The sequence below is a fragment of the Tauraco erythrolophus genome, chromosome 24, assembly GCF_009769465.1.
Source record: "Tauraco erythrolophus isolate bTauEry1 chromosome 24, bTauEry1.pri, whole genome shotgun sequence".
Classification (NCBI taxonomy): Eukaryota; Metazoa; Chordata; class Aves; order Musophagiformes; family Musophagidae; genus Tauraco; species Tauraco erythrolophus.
In genome coordinates this window covers 6,020,647-6,037,959 of record NC_141488.1, presented here as the reverse complement: position 1 = coordinate 6,037,959, position 17,313 = coordinate 6,020,647, and the positions used below count along the sequence as shown (strand labels likewise).

The following is a 17,313-nucleotide window of genomic DNA, read 5'->3' as shown; positions in this document are numbered from 1 at the left end:
CGCCTGGACGTCACTTCCGCCGCCCGAGCGCCGAGCTGCCGATGAGGAGGGGGCGGGGCGAGGCGCTCCGCCAATGGGGCGGCGCCGCGCGCGCGGGCGGGTGCGGGGGGGGTGGGGCCGCACCGCCCACGCCGTTAAGATGGCGGCGGGTGAGCGGTGGGCGTTCCGGTCCCGCACAGCCCCCAGCCCCCGATTTGCCTTATTGTGGCGTTTTGTCCGTTTATTCGGGGTTTTGACCCTCTTTGCGGGCCGCAGCGGCGCCCCGGGGGGAGAAGGAGTCGGGGGGGGGCTCCTCCCGCGGGGCGGGCGGCCCGGAGCGGTGCCCGGCGGAGGGGGAGCTCGGGGGGGGCTGCTGAGGCCGCGGCAGGCCTGGAGCCGGTCTGGGAGGGAGGGAGGGAGGGCGAGGGCAGGGAGCTGCGGGGGTGGAGGGCTGGAGTTTGCCGCTGTGCTGGGGGGGAGCGGGATCCCCGTGTCCCGAGATTTGGCTTTTTGAGGGAAGTTCCCTCCTGTGGAGGGCGGATGCCGGGGCCTGTTACCCTGGAGCCCGTGACTCTTCTCTCTAGCAGGTGCCGCTGCAGCTCCCAGGGCAGAGCTGCTCCTGGGGTGTGCGGCTGCCTGGAGTGGAACAGGCCCGGCCACCAGTCCCTGAGCCTCAGCAGACCCGCCTTTCTCAGCAGCTTTGTCTTTTGATCTCCTCATTTCCTGAAGCTGCGCTAGAAACACACGCAAAGTGTGTGTAACTTTACAGAGCCTTCCTTTGTCTCCCCTACTGGGGCTCCAGTGCTGGTGCTTTTACTGTTGGGAGCGGGCTGGCTCCAGTGGTCTGGCTCCAAGCACCAGTGCTGGAATGAGGGACAGGGGCTGGCAGCCTTGTCTTGTGCCAGAGACATTTAAACCGTTCCGGAGCAGTGCCCTGGTGTAAATCCTTGGTTTCAGCACCCTGCTGTGGGGAACAGCTGGGGCTCTGTCCGGGCAGACGTACAGAGTTCTGCTTCCAGTATCAGCCCGTGTGGGACTGAGCGTACAGACCCAGTGCAGGTTGCACTTTGTTGAACGGGGAAGGTCACGGCAGTAGAGAAACTGTTTCTGTGTCTGCAACAGTGAATATCTCCGAGTGTGCTTTTTGTAAGCCAGTGAAAAGGCTTAAAATGTTTGGTTCTCTTTCAAGTCCTTACTGGTTAGGAGCTGGATTATGGGAGTGCTGCACTCTGTAGGACTGAATCCGTGTTTAATTAATTTATTTGCCTGTCTTTGAAGCACTTGGGCACTTGTAGCTAAATTGCAGAACTTGAGGCAAGTGCTATCTAGTGAGGACTGCCCGTGACTCCATATGTCCTTGTATAGGTTTTGTATGTGTGTAGGTGATTCCTGAGGTATTTTATTTGTTCAGTGTGGTTACAGCATTATTCTGAAAGTGTTTATTTTTATTATTTGGACAGAATGACAAGAGGAAGCAGTAGAAGTGCCTAGGTTTTATTCCTGAAGTAGGTAGTAGGTACCCCCCCTTTTTAAGGGCAGTAAGTAGTCAAAGAAACAGACAAAAGGCATTCCTTGGAATCTGTTGGTCAAAGAGGACAGGAAATACCTTTCTGTAGTCTTGATCCTCCTGCTGGGTGAGAGTCAAACGCAGGGCTTTCAAGTCAAAAGATTCATGTTATGAGTCCTCACTAAGAAGAAAACAGATTCTGTTTGTGAATACTTTTCAACTATTGAATTTTAGGGGAAGGCTCTTTATCTTCTGATCTTTCACTATAAAATGTGTTTTGTAGGAGTGTGTTAGTGACTAATACCCTGCTGAATGTCCCCTTAGCTCCCTGACAGGGTTACTCTTCCGTTGCTCAGTTTTTCCTAACCCAAAAAAGACTTTTTATTTGTTTAGTGTTTTTGAAGGACGGAGGTGGGGGTTGAGACACTGGGAGGGCCTGTGAGGCTTTGTTTAATACCTAAAGTGTGCTCTGTACTTTAAATGTGAGGTCGTAAAGAATGTAATTTGTGAGTACTGGTGCTAGAGTGGCTGATTTACGGCAGCTTTGGAGGAGAAGGTACAGACTGTGGTGGTGACTGGAGCTTGTATCAGTCCTGCTTGATAAAGCCAAACAGCCTTGCGTGTGAGAACACTCATGGAATGAGGGACTGGTGGTTATTTTAGGGTGTTAAGGCCTAAACTGGTCAGGAGTAGAGGCAGCGGAGACCGGGGAGTTAAAATTTTTGTGGCTGGTGTTCCTCAGCTAGTGTTATTTGCCTTCCCCATTACACTGCTGCATCTTTGGAAAACGCTGAATTTCTTTTATTTAAGATGTTGGCTTTTGCTAGCAGGTTGGAGCTGACTGCTGCTGATTTCTCTTCTCAAAGGGCACCAGGACCAGAGGAACTTCACAACAGGCTTCTAGAGCTGTAAGCAGAAGGCACAGGGTAGCAGAGAGACAGGAACCAGCAGCAACATGGATGACCATCCCCCTCATGCCTTTGGGCTCTGCCTTTGTCATGAACTCAAACCTGCTGTTGGTAACACAGTTCCCAGGGCCAAAAGGCTGTTGGATTCTGTAGAGCAGGCTCAGGCCCTGCAGTCAGCTAAGAAGTCTTGTGGGTTGAGTCATGACTGTATCACTCCAGATTCATCAGAGAAACGGCTGCTCTGTTCCCCAGATTCCACCAGCTTCCAAGGATCCTCTTGTTTTCTGGACGATACTGGCCGTGACGACCTTGTTGCCAGCTCTGCTGCACCAAACTACAACGATGTAGCCATTTCTCTAGATACAACCAGATGTTTCGATAGTGAGCCAGATGACTCCTTGTTGGAGCTGTCAGATGGTGAAGAAGGGAATTCTCCTTTCAGTTACACTGAGGAAGAGATTCAGGAAATCTTGGCAGATGATTGCGTGGAATCTGAGCGGTACCTAACAAGAAAAAGCACTCTGAGCCAAAATGTAAATGGAGAGAGTGAAAAAGAAGAGAGCAGCAGCTGCACGAGGGCATCAGTCAGCAGCAAAGATGCAGACATGGCCTCAAAGATGGCAGAGACACCGAATGCATCTCTGTCCAGAGAGTGTCTGTTGCTCGGTTCTGAATGTTCTTCTTGCCCGTGGAACGAAAACGCCAGCTTGCATGAGAACCATCTGCAGTCAGCCCAAGTAACTCGCATGTTGTTTGACCTTGACCTCCAGGAGCTTCTGAGTCTTAGCCCAATTGATGCTGAGTGTGTAGCTCAGCCTCTGGAGGACGATTGTTTGGAGGGAGCCGAAAGAGAAGCTTCAGAAGCAATCATAGATTGCCTGGAGTACAATAAAACCTCAGAATCCTCGGAGGGGCTGACGTCTAACAGCTGGCAAAGCCTGGGAAACACTCCCTTTCCCACCAGAGATGTGTCCAACTTCTGTGGTGATCGTTTAGGAAGATCCATGCCCTCTTCTGATTTTGCCTGTCGCCACAGTTCAGTGCCTGTGTTGTTTAGGTGTTCCACACCATCTTCTGGGTCCAGAAAGCCAGAACTTCCCAAAGCAACAAAGAGCCATTTTACAAGGAAAGCAGGTTCTCCAGAGAATGATGAGGGAGCAGGAATCTCCCGAAGCTGAACAGCATTAAAGTAAACCCACATCTTATTTCTTGTAACTAAAACGTTTTTAATTCCATTCCTTTTGTTTTGTACTTGCAGTAATGTCCAGGCACAGCAAGGGAGGGACACTGAGGTGCTGGAGTGGGTTCAGAGAAGAGCAACGAAACTAGTGAAGGGTTTAGAGAACTTGTCCTGTGTGGAGTGGCTGAGGGAGCTGGGACTGGTCAGTCTGGAGAAGAGGAGGCTCAGGGGGGACCTTATCGCTCTCTACAATTACCTGAAAGGAAGTTGTAGGGAGATGGGGGTCAGTCTCTTCTCCCACGTTATGAATGACAGGACGAGAGGGAATGGCCTCAAGTTACACCAGGGGAAATTTAGGTTAGATATCAGGAAAAATCTCTTTCCAGAGAGGGTTGTGAAGTATTGGAACAGGCTGCCCAGGGAGGTGGTGGAGTCCCCATCCCTGGAGGTGTTTAAAAACCGTGTGGATTTGGTGTTGAGGAACACGGTTTAGGGACCCTGACAGTGCAGGGTGAGCAGTTGAACTCGATGATCTTGAAGGTCTCTTCCAACCAGAAGCTTCTATGATTTTTATGTAACTGTGTAAACAAGACTTACATGGAATGATTTCCTATTAGGTGTTAATCCCTTTTTCCCTTATATTTCCAGTTAAATGATACAGCTGTAGGGCAGGAAGAGACAATCAGTGGGAGGAAGCCCGGTAAAGTTACTCCTGTGCTACGGGAGGAGGCAAGGTAGTTCCTTAGGAGCCACAAAATGCCTTTGCACTTGGAAAAATGTCCCAGCAGTTTCCCAAACCAGTCGGGTTGGTTGTGTGCTGCTGGTTTTCTCTATTTTTTTTTCTTAAGGTGCACTGAAAGAATGGGAAAGGTACTTACTGTCTTACCCTGTAAGAGAGGAGGAAGGATATAGGGCTGGTCCAGATGGGAAGGAAGGTTGCTGAGGCAGCCGTGGGCAGTGGTCTGCAGGGCAGAAGAGATGTCTGTGCTGGCTCGGCTTGGTGGCCGCTCTCCTCCTGGAGTGGTTCCCAGCAGATGGCAGCAGCAGAGCAGCGCCAGGCGCTGCGCAGGGATGGATGCCTTCTGGTCCCCAGTGCTCCTCGGGCCTGGACCTGGCGGTTGGGTGGCTCTTCCCGTGATCGCTGCGGACCTGCTGCACTCTGATGTTCTGCGTGTGGCCGTTCCCAGCGTGGCCTTGAGTAGCACGAAAAATCTGCTGCTTCTGAGGGCTCACTGCAGGTTCCTGGCTCGTTAGTCAGGACAGGGACTTGCTGGTTCGCTTGGTTGGCACTCCTGCTCTGCTCTCAGTGTGTCATCTTGGTTACCTTTGCAGCTTTATTCAAATAAATACTTCCAGTTTTTCAGTCACAGAATAGTGCTGCAAAGAAGTTCATGTCTGTACTAGTTCTATAGGACATGTTGTCCCCTCTGTCTTCCGCAGCCTAATTTGACAAACTGCCTAAAAAAATTTATACTGTTTTTTATTTTAAAGCCTGGAACAATGGATATGCATTTCAGAAGTGGAGCTTGAGCAAAAGAAACGTCTGTATCCGAAGTGTGAACGTCCTTACGAAGAGAACTGTGACTCCTGCACCAGGTAAGCCCCAGATGGGATGGGGTAAGGCTGTACTGGTGGGAAGGGCAGAGTGGGGGATAGATATCCTAGCAGGGGGCCTGGCTTGCTGAACTTGTGTTCTTTGACGTTTTGAATGTAATTGGTTTTTAGAGGGAAATAAAAAGTGCCTGCTACGCTTACTAGCCCTACCACACACACAGTTCCTGTACAGCAATCAGTCTTGTTCCAGGACTTGTTCAGAGTAGTGTCGTGGTTTGGAATACCTGGGAAACGTTATACAGGGGGCTTGCTGCTGTAAGTCCCGGGTGCTCCCAAAACAGGCCCACGTTGGCTGGGAAGAGCAGAGCTGAGCTCTGGCTTGTTGTTTTGGGAGGTAACTTGTTTTGGTCAGTTCACAAGGTTGAACCTTGTGAACCTGACTCAAGAGAATCTTTAGCTTAAGTGCTGAGATTTGTATTTGCTACTGACACCTTCTACATATTGCCCCTCTCAACGGTGTCATCCAAGGGGTGTCAACTGTGGAGGTTTAAAGGAAGGTGTCTGTAAAGAGCAGGTGTGGATATTGGCTGGAGAGCAGTATCTGATGGGTAGAACCGGGGTGTTCTGAAGGGCAAAGAGTGTTCTGGTAGCTTCCAGAGCTGCCCTCCTACTGTGGTTATTCTGAGTGTCCATGGGTGCAATAATTGTCATTTCTTGAGAATGATCAGAAACTGACAGTTTTGTGGCTCGTTGCATGGAGCCTGCACTTATCTGGGCAGCACGAACAGCTGCATAGCCACAGGGCTGCTTTCCAGTGTATGAATGCAGCATAAGTGATGCAGAGGGGACTGTAAGGAAAGCTAAAATGGCCTGGTTTTCCTTCCTTTCAAATTAAAAATGCAAGACGTATGTTCTGAGTCACAGAAAATCAGGCAGGAGCTCCAAATGAGCAAGGTTGGTGAGCGAGATTGAGATTTATTTTGCTGGGGAAGAGCATTGTCTGTGATGCACACAATTTGATTTTCTTATTAGTGCAAACTTCTCTTATTCCAAATAGCTGTAGGCTTGGAATTCAGCCTGACAGACAGCGTGGGCTTTCCCAGTTGTCACAGAAAACCCTTCTCAGTGGGCTGACTTTGTTTTTTGACCGTGTGTGATGCTTCTGTGCACCTGGATCTGCAGCCGTGTCCTGCATGTCATTTGCGTAGGAGATGCAGAAATGCAGAGCGATCCCAAGAAATTCCTGAAGGAAAATGAGCAGGTTTCAGAGCCAGCAAGGGAATTCCCTTTGGGAAGCAGTAACTAATATATTACTGCTACAAATCTTGAGCTCTGTTTTGTGTTGCAGATCTCCTGGCAGTGTTTGACTTTGCTGTCCCCTCTCCTGCATGATCTGTCTGCTCTTCCTTGTGTTCTGTCTCTTGCTCCTGGATCATATGTTGTCTGGGTGAATTACAGGCTGGCTACAGCACAGGCTTTATCTTTTCACTTATCTGCACAGTACCTTACACTTCCAGGTTATCTATAAATACAGTTTTCTTGTATCCATGTTGGATGTGTTGCACTGGCTACCACACATGCAAGCTTTGAACCTCAACTAGTTGGAATAAATCCTTTTGTATTCAGAGCAAGCTTTTCACATCCAGTTGTCTCAGGTGAGTTGGGAGGTGACCTGTGGTTCCGGTTATTCTTCCTCTTGTTCTGTTTTCTAGAGGATATTCAGTCTGACTAAATAAATTTATTTGCGGCTTTGTATGGGAATCTGAATGCTGCCCAGGCTGTGTTGTAGCAGATGTAAAAATGAGATGTGATTCGAACATCTGCTTGGGAATGGGTGGCTGAAACTGTTAATTGACCACAAAAGATTTCTGCCAGCTGACCATTTGTTGGCATTCATATTTAGTTACTGCCTTTTATCCAACAGTAAATAGAATCAGATCCTCCTTGGTAATTCTGGCTGATTCTGTGTCAGTCCACGGAAGTAATGAGGCTCCTGCTTTTGTAACTGACTCTTGGCACTGGCTGTTAGTGCTCTGCTGCTTAGTCTTGTCCTCAGCAGTGTACGTGGCTGGATAGACCTGTTTTTAAATGGGCAGGGGAAGGGCAAACTTAACAGAAAAAGCATTTCCCTCTCCAAACATAGCCATCTCTTGATTTCCACCCAAACATCTGTACTTCGGGAGATCTGCTTTCACAGGCCATTAACATTGCAATTGTGCATATGGGATAGTGCTTCCACCACCTGCTGCTCAGACAATTGTTCTCCTGTTGTTTGGAGCAGCATCACTCTGGCAGAGTCACATCTCCGGGTACCTGGGAAGCTGTGCTAGCTCCTGTCTGACCTCCAGCCACTGCTTTCTCTGAGTGCTTCTGCTAGCAGGACTCCACCAGGAGCTCTCCTTCAGGCTTGGTGTCTTTGGTAGAGGTTTATGATGCTTAGCAGTTTTACCAGGCTTATTACAACCTGGGAGAAACCTGATCAATTATTTTCTTGGATCCCTCTTGAATCAAAAGGAGAGAAGGAAATACCTTATAAAGAGTCACAGACCATCTGGTCTTACTGTAATAACAAAGATAAATATCCTTAAAAACCAGACATACCAGGTCTAAGGTGATGGAAAGGGAGAATAGTATAAGGCAACATATGGAGAAACAAACCTGTGAAATACAAATGAATGCTGTGCTAGCAGAGTCTGCCTTGATGCTGGTCTGTTGATTGGTACTGAGCTGGCTGAGGAGAAGACTTTAAACAGTTCTTACCTGCCCAAACTCATTTTGCTTGAATGGAAAGCATGCAGGGAAGGTACAGGACTTGGGCTGTGCTGACATAAAGGGGAATTACATTTATGGCTAAGCGTGGGAGAGAGGCTCCACTTCAAAGCAAATGAAATCCACCTACAAACCCTAAATTTCAAGAGGGGTGTGAGGTGGGGTTTGGAGTAGGGGATGGAGTAGGAACTGCTAAAGCAGGCTGCGAGGAGGTTAGGTTAGTTTGGGAGGAGTTACTCGTTTCTAGCAAAGGATGAGACTCCCCAGACTATATGACTGGTCCAGGGGCTTCTCTAGTGGCACACCCCATGGCTTCAGTTTGCAGGCGCTTCTGCTGAGATAATCAGAGCTCCTGGGTTGTAAACAAGTGGAACTTCCCTGAAAATCTCAGCCTAAATCTGCAGTTTGGTCTCAGCTGTTGTGGAAGGATGGGGGACGGACTGTGCCTGAGGAGAAAGGAATCTAAATGTTTTAAGTTCTGTTCCATGGCAGTTCACTTTGTCTAGGGTGTCATTATCCCCTTTCCTCATGTGTACTGGCCACGAGGATTCCCATCTTGAGCCCTGGCTTGGTTACATGAGGCACTGGTAACAGCTCTCTCCAACACCTGGTGGGATTATTCTGCTCCTGTGACTTTGCCTCTTGTAGAGGAGCTCAAACCTTGTCCTGGCGTGAAGTACTTGTGAGTCATGGTGGTAGTTTGCACAAGTTCTTGTCTTCCCTCGGGTGCAGGGGTGAAGGTGCACCCCTGGCAGTAGGAAACGACCCCCCAGTGTCTGTGACCCGTTCTGACTGCGAATCAGAATGGCAAGGGAAGAGGGGGACTTGTCTGCAGGAAGGCTGAGGATTTGGGAAAAGTTGTGGTTTCTTCTCGTCACACACACGTCTTGCATCAGCTGATTGCAGACAGTGTGAGCTGTTGAGTGACGGAGAGAGTTTGCCTTCTGTTAGCTGTCTTGGCTTTCCTCCCTTCTTCCTAAATGCAGCCCAGAAACAGGGGTTTTTCAAGAACGCTTCTGACGTCTCTTCCAGAAGTATCTTTTATTGAAAGGAAGTTATTCCTTTGGGTAAATAAAGGCTGATATTGCAGTTTATGAAGGAGACCTGGATTTACTGAAGAGACGCTCTGTTCCCTGGAAAGGAAGTGGTGTTAGGCAGAGCCGTGATTCCCGTTAATCCCATGACTGCAGTGGCAGGATGGAAAAACCTTTGAGTTTCCACCAGGCAAGGACACGCACCGTTCTGTACCGTGGGCTTCAGCAGGGGCAGTGTTTCAAGGAACTGCCTTTCACTGAGCTTCAGTACCTGTTCCGAGCCAGCAGAAGGGCAAACGCTACATCCAGGTTGCAGTTACTGGTTGTTTCACATTTTGTGACACGAATTCAAGGAGTTTTGCATTCTGCTGAACCGTCTCTTGCCAAGGATTCACTCTGTGGGGCCTTCAGATCTGCTCTTTTGAACAGAGGGGCTTGTTCTGTGTCCACAGATAGCACTGGCTGCAAGATCAGCAGTAGTGGAGCGCTCGAGTAAGGACTAAAAGTTTGGTGCTCTGTGACCCATGTAACCCTGACTTTTTCTGACCTGTATGATCCAGCCATAACAGCTTTCCTGAACTTTGAGATAAATATACGTCAAGTGTAACACAGGTATCTCTCCCCAGCTGCTGGCATGAACAAGTTGCTTTGCTGACTTGAGACCTATCTGGTCACTGGCTGCTCTTGCTGAGCAACTGGTGTAGAAAGGAAACTCTCTGTGTAGTGGATGTGACACCCCGTGCCAGCCAGATGCTCCTTCTCCAGACCAACTGTCTCCATAGTGTTTTTCCAGGAGCGACCCCTGTGGTTGTTCATGCTCCTTCAGATGGATCTGCAGTTTATAACTGCTATTTCTTGAGTTATGCTGATGCCTCTGCACAAATGAGGGGGAAAAAAAAAACCAAGACAGCAGAGTTGGCTTTTTTCAAAATGCAGAAGGGTCAAAGCAGCCTCTAATGATGTGGAAAAGCTTTGTGATGCTGAGGCTGGAGATAACCAAGCTTGTTGAAATGCAATTTGTTGTTTAATCTTGCTCCTTTGACTGCTTAAAGTTGGTGAGGTTTTGTCTTGTTGTTTCAGAATATGCTTAGATGCAGCAAATGAGTATTTAACATGTGTACAGCACTTTGTAGGGAAAATTTACCTCTTTTTAAACTGGTGTGTAGTGGAGCCTTCAGCCTTCTCTGCTGGGCCAGAGAGAAGGAGTGTTGCAAAGGAGGTAACAAAGTCCAAAGCAGCGTTTCTGAAAGTACAGACTTCAAACTTTTGTGTTATTTCTTGCCAAGGTGCCTTCTTGGAATGCAGTTTCCCTTTTAAAACTTGGTAACAAGAAAACCAGGTACCAACTGCAAGCCCCAAGGAGTGGAAGGCATTTTCAGTGAGGGTGCTGTTCCAGCTTCTCATATGTTTGCTTCTCTTGTGTTTAACTGTTTTACTTATTTTCGCAGAAATCACCTGAGATCCAACAAGAGACCTGCCCAGAAGTACAGCTGTGGGGGAGCAAGAGCTTGGCCAAACACCACCATTTCCAGAGCGTTCCTGACCACTTCCAGCGTAGCCCAGTCGCAGCCTTTACTAATGTTTGGTTTTGCTGCTGAGGGACTGTGCTCGTTCTTACTCTGCATTTAGAGTTGTTAATTGTTCTGATTTTGAGTGGTTTGTGTTTTCATAAGTCGTTTTGTCATCTGTTTTTGATAAGGTCAATGGAAGCTTTTGCATTTTGGAAACTTCAGGAACTGTTTTTGAAGTGCAATTTAAATGTGATCTGCTTTGGACGTTACTTCTGTGTTTTTAACAGTGTTATCCTTTGAACTGCAAACAACCTCAGGGAGTGAGTAGCAAATGTGGTTGGTGTTCAAGAGGCAAGACTGCATGTCGGATGTGCGGGTGTGATATTTCAAAGATGTAGACTGGAAAATGTGCTTTGAAGGGGAAACACTTTCCTTTAAAGCTTGATCCTAAACCTTGGCATTAAATCTCCTCAGTGATTGGGCTCCGTTTCAATAACATGAAGGTTTTAAATTGTACAAAAAGCTTATGGCCAATGTCCCCCTCCATTTGGCAAAGACAACGTTGTGTTTGTTTATTGTAAACTGGGGAGCAGCTGTCGATTTTTGCTGGTTTGGGTATGTCTTGTCTTGTTTTGTTGATCTTCCTATCCCTGAAAAGTTTGCCTCCTCCTTTGAGTGTTTTTGATTGTGCTTTCATTTGTAACTTTTCTTGTAGATGTTCCATGAGGTTTGCACTTCAGTTTATAAATATTTTGCACCTGTTAGATGTAGTTTCCTTTCCTGCTGGGTTATTGTGAGGTTCTCCCCTTTCACTTGGCCGCTTTCTCTAGTGCCTACAAGGGTGTGACCTCCTGTTCATTCAAGCCACAGTCCCACAGCGACTACTGGTCTCTGTGCTGCCTCCATCTCCTTCCCTTACAGAGCGTAGGAGCTTCAGATTGTTTGGAGGATTTGTAAAACAGAGCTAGGTTGATCTTCTGCAAAATGCTCTTCCCTGGGGGTGCAGCAGAGCCTACACAGGCCTTGTGAGCCCTTCAGGTGTTCATAGGTGGAATTCAGAGAGCAAATGAGGTTTATTCATGAGGAAACTGTACTGTGTTTTTATTACAGTAACTTGAACTGTTTTGGTGACGCTTTTGGCTAATGTGATCTTACAGAAATAAAATTTAGGTACAGCACTAATGTTTTTCAGTGTTGTGGTTCATATATTTTATCATTTTGCCCTTCCTTAGCACCTTTCAAATCCGGAGCGGGATGGGAAGAAGTGGCTTTAAAAAGTGGACAAAGTTTGTCAGTGTCCTAGATGTGCAGTGACTTGAGGCGCAGAGCGTCGGAATAATTTGTCCAAAGGATAAGCAGCGGAGCTTGGAACAGAGCCTGGCATTGCCTGACTGCACTAACTCCTAGATAACACTGCCCCCATTAAAGTAATCCGAATACAGCAGTTCCGTGGGGTGGGGGATATCCTGATGGACTGTAGAGCCATAGGTGGTGGTACCTGCCCAGCGTTAGGGCTTTGCGCCAGTAACTGGTCTTCTCCAGTTAATACATGATCTTAGTGCCAGCATGGCCTTTCTTGGGACTTTTAGGGCTGTAGATTTTACTCGCAGAGAGCTGTGCCTAGAAAGAGAAAGCAGCCATTGACTGGGTGTGGGGGAGTTATTAGGACATGCTGGCTGATGCCTTTTAAACCAGGGAATCCCACGTACTAAACTGAATAAAAGGAATAATGAATATTATAGGAAATATTCTGAAAAAATAATAATGCACTTGTGGTCCTGAGGGCAGTTTCATTGCTGTCCAGGTGGTTGTCATATCTGTGAAGTCCACCTGCTCCTGATATATGCGTAATAAGGGAAGGAAGAAGTTTGCTTCGGATTCCCTTGTCTTGCCATGTTGAAGAGGCAAGTGAGAGAGCAGGAATCTGCCTGCGGAGCCTCTCCCTCCCCCCACCTTGCAAAAGCAGCCGAACTTGCCTGCTTGGAGGGTTTATCTGGTATTAAACTGCCCACGCTGGCTCTTTGAAGGTCCAGAAGTAACGCAGGCCTGGCGGCAGCTGCTGCACTCCCATCCTGCTGGGACAGGGAAGCTCTGTCTCAGCCAGGGATCGGTGGGCGCCGCGGACCGACAGCGGTGAAACGGAGCAGGAGCAGAGTGGTAGGAAGAGCACAGGCACTCTGCTCCCTTTGCTGTGCGTCCTGAAGTGTTGCCTTTCATGTGCTCGGAGATTTCCATGCTAGCTGTCTTGGTTTTGTTATATCTCTTCAAGAGATCATTATTAAGTGATGCAGAGCAGTCAGGATGTTATTTATATTATTCTTCTCTTAAAGCAGGCATTCTGCTGCCAGTTCAGCCATGCTGAGAAAATGAAATTACTCTGAACAGGCAGCACCTTACCATGACAGCAAGATGATGGTGTCTGTACATGTGCCGTGTCTAAGACCAGTTTCCCTGTGCTGGAGGACCTGGGGCAGGAGTGCCTCCTCCTGAACGTGTGTTTTGTGCTCTTTGTGAATGTAAATCTCACATGAATGAACACCGTGGAGCAGCTCTGTGCTTCGTAAAGGCTTGAGGCTTCTGGGCAGCCTTGTTGCTGGAGATTTCATTCTTTGACATCACAACTGTGATTAGTATGTGCTGAACGGTAGAGGCACTGCAAGGAGGGAGGGGTTGTGTGTTAAGCTTTCGTGGAAGGATGTGCTGCATGTTTGCTGCTAGAGTGCAGCCAAGGGCTGTGTTGATGATTTTTGCTGTAGTAGAGTCCAGCAACATCAGATAAGGCTGGAAGAGACTGCTTGGTGCAAGCCCTGCGTGAGCTCTGCGATGAAATGTCTTAATGATTAAAAATTTAGTAACATTTGCCAAAGTATTGCACTCTAACAGCAGCAGCTGGAAAACAATGAGACTGAAATGAAACTACTGCGTGGCTTTTCTGCTGTCTTCTCGAAAACTAACAAACTCTTCCCTACTTTTGTCCTGTAAGGTAATTCTAAATGGGAGGAAGAAATTGTGTCCTGAAATGTAAAACAATAGTGGATAATATTCTCCCTTTGACTTGAGAGGATGCCCAGTACTATGCTGGTTGCATCCTCCGCAGAACAGGTCTGGATGGTACAAATAGGTTATATTTAGAAGTTGGTGGCACTAAATTTGGTGGGGTTTTTTTTGTCGGTTAAAAAGGACAACGATGTGCTGGAAAGTGTCAAATGGCATCGTGGGGCTGTGTCATTATTGCCACTCAAGGACCCCGCATCCAGTGCGTTCAGGATGCAGGCAAAAAGATGGCTTTTCTGGCTGCCAACTCTGCTGACTCCATCTGGGATCTAAAATTCAAGCTGTGTCTTTCCTGGCTCTGTCGCTAATAATAAAGATTCTTCATTTGGAACTTAGTTAAACAAAATTAATGCTGGTGCACGAGCTGAAAAAGAGCCCAGCTCGCTTTCCTCGAGACGCGTGGGCTTAAAGCGCTAACAAGAAGGAACATAATCATTTTAATCTATAAGGTCATCAGATTATTTAATAGACACCACATTTGTGGAGGAAACAGAAGATATTTTAGCATAACAAGAGTGTTGTTCATACAGCTTTTTAACAAATGCTAGAAAGCTGATTGAATTTGGTCAGCGGAGCTTCTGCTCGCAGACCAGCCAGTAATAGCTCGTTACGTGTTAGGAAGCTTTTCTGCAAACCTGGGGAAATTGCATGTGGTGTAACATATGGTATCATCTTCAGCTCTCTCCTTGGGAAGTGAAGTCTGACTACTCAGTCAATGAATTGCCATATTTTTGTCAGCGAAATGGATGTGCAGCTGTGACATACGCTTGTGAGTGATGTAACCTTTAGCGTCTTTGGCAAACACTGGCGTTAGCAGTCTGTTCCTCTCCATTCACATCTCCTCCAGAAAGTCATTACCAGCTGAGATTACACTAACACGTTCTGTCGTGTAGGTGTTTCCTCCTCTGATGCTATTGAACTGTCAGGGAATAAAATGCCTAATGTTCCCCTTTTCCTCCGAGGAGACGGAGAACAGAGCTTGTGCTGCTGCCTGTTGTACGGAGGGAGGTGGTGAGAAGTGTGTGGCTGTGTGTTGTGAGTTGGAAGGACACGCTGTGCAGGATTGTTTGCTCCACACCACCTCCTGCAGCTCCGCTTTGCTAAACTCGTGGGGGAGGAATATATTGGCTAAATTGTACTTGTAGGCACAACATTACAGTGCTTGAAAGGGTGAAGGCAAGTGGTGCTTAACTTTGAACACGTGCGGCGTGTGTTGGCAAAGGGTTCTGTTTGTGGCTTCATGCTCCTTATTGTGCCCATAGTCTCTGCTCAGCTGATTCTTGGAAATCCATGGGATTAGTCCTCGGGAGCTGCGCGGCGTTGGCAGAGCCGGCTGGAGGGCTCCTTTCCTTTGCTTTTTGACACGGACGGGGAATCGGCTCTGGCAGGGCTCTCTGGGATCCCTGTCGTGCCAGCCCACTCCCACTTGCTGCTTTTTAGCATTCATTGGAAGCTCCCTTTCCAAGCCCCTGCTTCCCGTAACCAGCCAAAATCAGCAGTCAGGCAAAAACATGCGGGGAAACGTGGGCAGCCTTCAGGGTGTGTTCTCGTGTGGCCCAACATGATTTTCTGCAGTGCTGTCTTGGGGTTTTTTTTCTTGATCTCTTCCCTTTATTGACTGTAAAACTCCTCAGGAGCATCTTTTGGCAGCTGTTGATGAGAATGAGGTGTCTTTTCTAAAGATGCAATTAGCCCTGAAGTCGTGCAGGTCCAGAGCCTTAATGGCATCTGGTGCTCATGGGTTACAGTGGAATTTGATACTGAAACAGGAGTTAAAAGCTTTGATGCTTATGACCCTCAGAAAAGTAGAATCTTTAGTAACTTTCTTCTCCTGTAACGCGAAACACCTTTTCCTAAAGTGTGGATCTATTACATCACTCCAATTCAGAGAAGCTGAGAACGTTTCCTTCAAGAGAATCGCTGGAATTGGATAGCTCGGAGTCTCTCTCTGGTGTGTTGAGTTGCTGCCAGCCTACATTTGTTTCTTCTCACTAACAGCATTATTACCGTACTTCTAAAGCCTGCAGTTATGGAACATGATGATAACCCTTTTACCTCCTGCCACATCACGGTGTGAACACTGAACTCTGTGCAAACACTTTACATTTTAATTCTTTTCTACCAGACAATGAGCGAGCATGTCTCTGTTAGGAGAGAAATCGTTTAAACCCATCAGTAAGGAACAACAACAGCTCCTGTAAAAGAGGCGACATGGTCTGAATTCCCAGGGACAACTGTTTTTGAAAACAGACCCATGACCCCCCACCCCCCAAACCTGCCGAGTTACCAGGCTGGATTTCCTCCCTCGCAGGCTTCTGAGGGCTCCTTGCTCCGCTGGCTGCTCTGGGATTATGAGAGAGCATCTCCCTTATCGCTTTGCACGTGCTGTGCCATCTGTCCTCAGTCTCCCTTTATAGGGGTATGGATTCCAAATGACATTTCTGTCTTGGGAGATAACAGACATGTCTGAAGAACCTTGCTAGATATGGCTGTAGTGCTATTTATGTTGCAAGGTTTTTTCCCCCCTCGTCCTGCAGCCAGAGTGAACTCTGGTGAACCTTTCTTGGTGTTCTACACCCAGACACTGAGAGAATGTTTTATGCTGTGGTCCCTGGGAAATACAGGGAAAGTCCCCCTGCTCTAGTGTGCGTGTTCTGCTCGAAGCAGGCGAAGATGAAATATTACTAAATTCAGACGTTACAAGAACACAAGAGATGCCTTTAATCTTTTATTGTACATTATAAAATGTTTATTGCTCTGTCTGTATCAGAGGTGTTGGCCTCTCCCTCTTGATGATGGAGTATGTTCTGGCAAAGGATCCACTGAAGAGACCTTTGGGGTTGGCCTGTTTTCTGAAACTGGCACAAGGGAAGCCCTTGCTTGTTCACCAACACATCTGCAAGGAGACTTCCTAATGCCTTTCTCCCAAATCAACTATTTTGGCAAGGCTGGTGACAGTGGAAGAGGAGAGCGAGCTGAGCTCTGTTACTGCCAGCCTGTTTTCTTAGCAGGGATTTTCAAACCAGGCTCATCTGAGTGCAGGTTTGTTGTAACAACATTCAAACCCTACTCAGGCCAACCTGTCTTGGTTCCTTTCATGGAACAAGTAGGATCTTGCCTCATCCCCTAGTGCATGTAGAGTGGTCTTGTGGAGTAATTAAATAAATACAGATACCCCATGGCACACTACAAAGAGTAGATCTTTTCCACATGATGGACTTGGCATCTACCAGCTTCCAGAGCACCAGCAATCCCAGGGATCCTGTCAGCTTACAAACATCAAGCACTTAATAAGAGAGAGAGGAGAACCCCAACCTCTTTCCCATTCATCACCCTCCCTTTGTGGAGGACTGACTCCAGCAGATACCTGGCATTACAACGTCACAAAAATAGTGCAGACAGGACATGTAAGGAGAACCAGACCTTCCCACAGGAACCCTCCTAAAAGAAGCAATTTAAGAACTTAAGCACTCAGAAAAAGGTCCCTTGGGCAAGAGCCTTTCGCAATAAATAGCTATTGCCACTGGAGACCTTGCATAGCAACTGGTATCATGAGTTTTTTTCTTTTTTTCTTTTTTTTTTTTTTTTTTGCTGACTGGCTATGTTTTTACGGACCTTCCGTCACACTGGTGGTGGACTCAGGCCCAGCTGAAAATACCACGAAGAAAATGGTTGTAATTATCCTGGAAGCTAAATAACGGCTTCTGGTGTCCCCTCATATTGGTCTGTGCCTCAGTGATCAGCGTGCCCCGATTATCTGAGCTGAAGAGCACCAGTGTGAGACAGGAGAGACAGCAACGGTGCAGCCTCACTGGAG

The 17,313-nt window shown here is 47.5% G+C and overlaps 3 protein-coding genes across 3 annotated transcripts in view; 2 read left to right on the top strand and 1 right to left on the bottom strand.

The window, feature by feature from the left end:
* TSLIG1 (tRNA splicing ligase complex subunit 1) overlaps positions 1-17,313 on the bottom strand; it is a 179,928-nt gene that overhangs the window by 60,224 nt on the left and 102,391 nt on the right. The window lies entirely within an intron of this gene.
* The window catches only part of RBBP4 (RB binding protein 4, chromatin remodeling factor), a 136,575-nt gene that overhangs the window by 53,218 nt on the left and 66,044 nt on the right, over positions 1-17,313 (top strand). The gene's annotated exons all lie outside the window — the stretch shown is intronic.
* S100PBP (S100P binding protein) lies at positions 559-6,290 on the top strand. The gene is made up of 5 exons (XM_086625900.1): positions 559-3,567; positions 3,663-3,667; positions 4,223-4,308; positions 5,066-5,170; positions 6,186-6,290. The coding sequence occupies exons 1-5, from the start codon at positions 2,442-2,444 to the stop codon at positions 6,283-6,285; spliced, it is 1,422 nt and encodes a 473-aa protein (XP_086482026.1). The 5' UTR covers positions 559-2,441; the 3' UTR covers positions 6,286-6,290.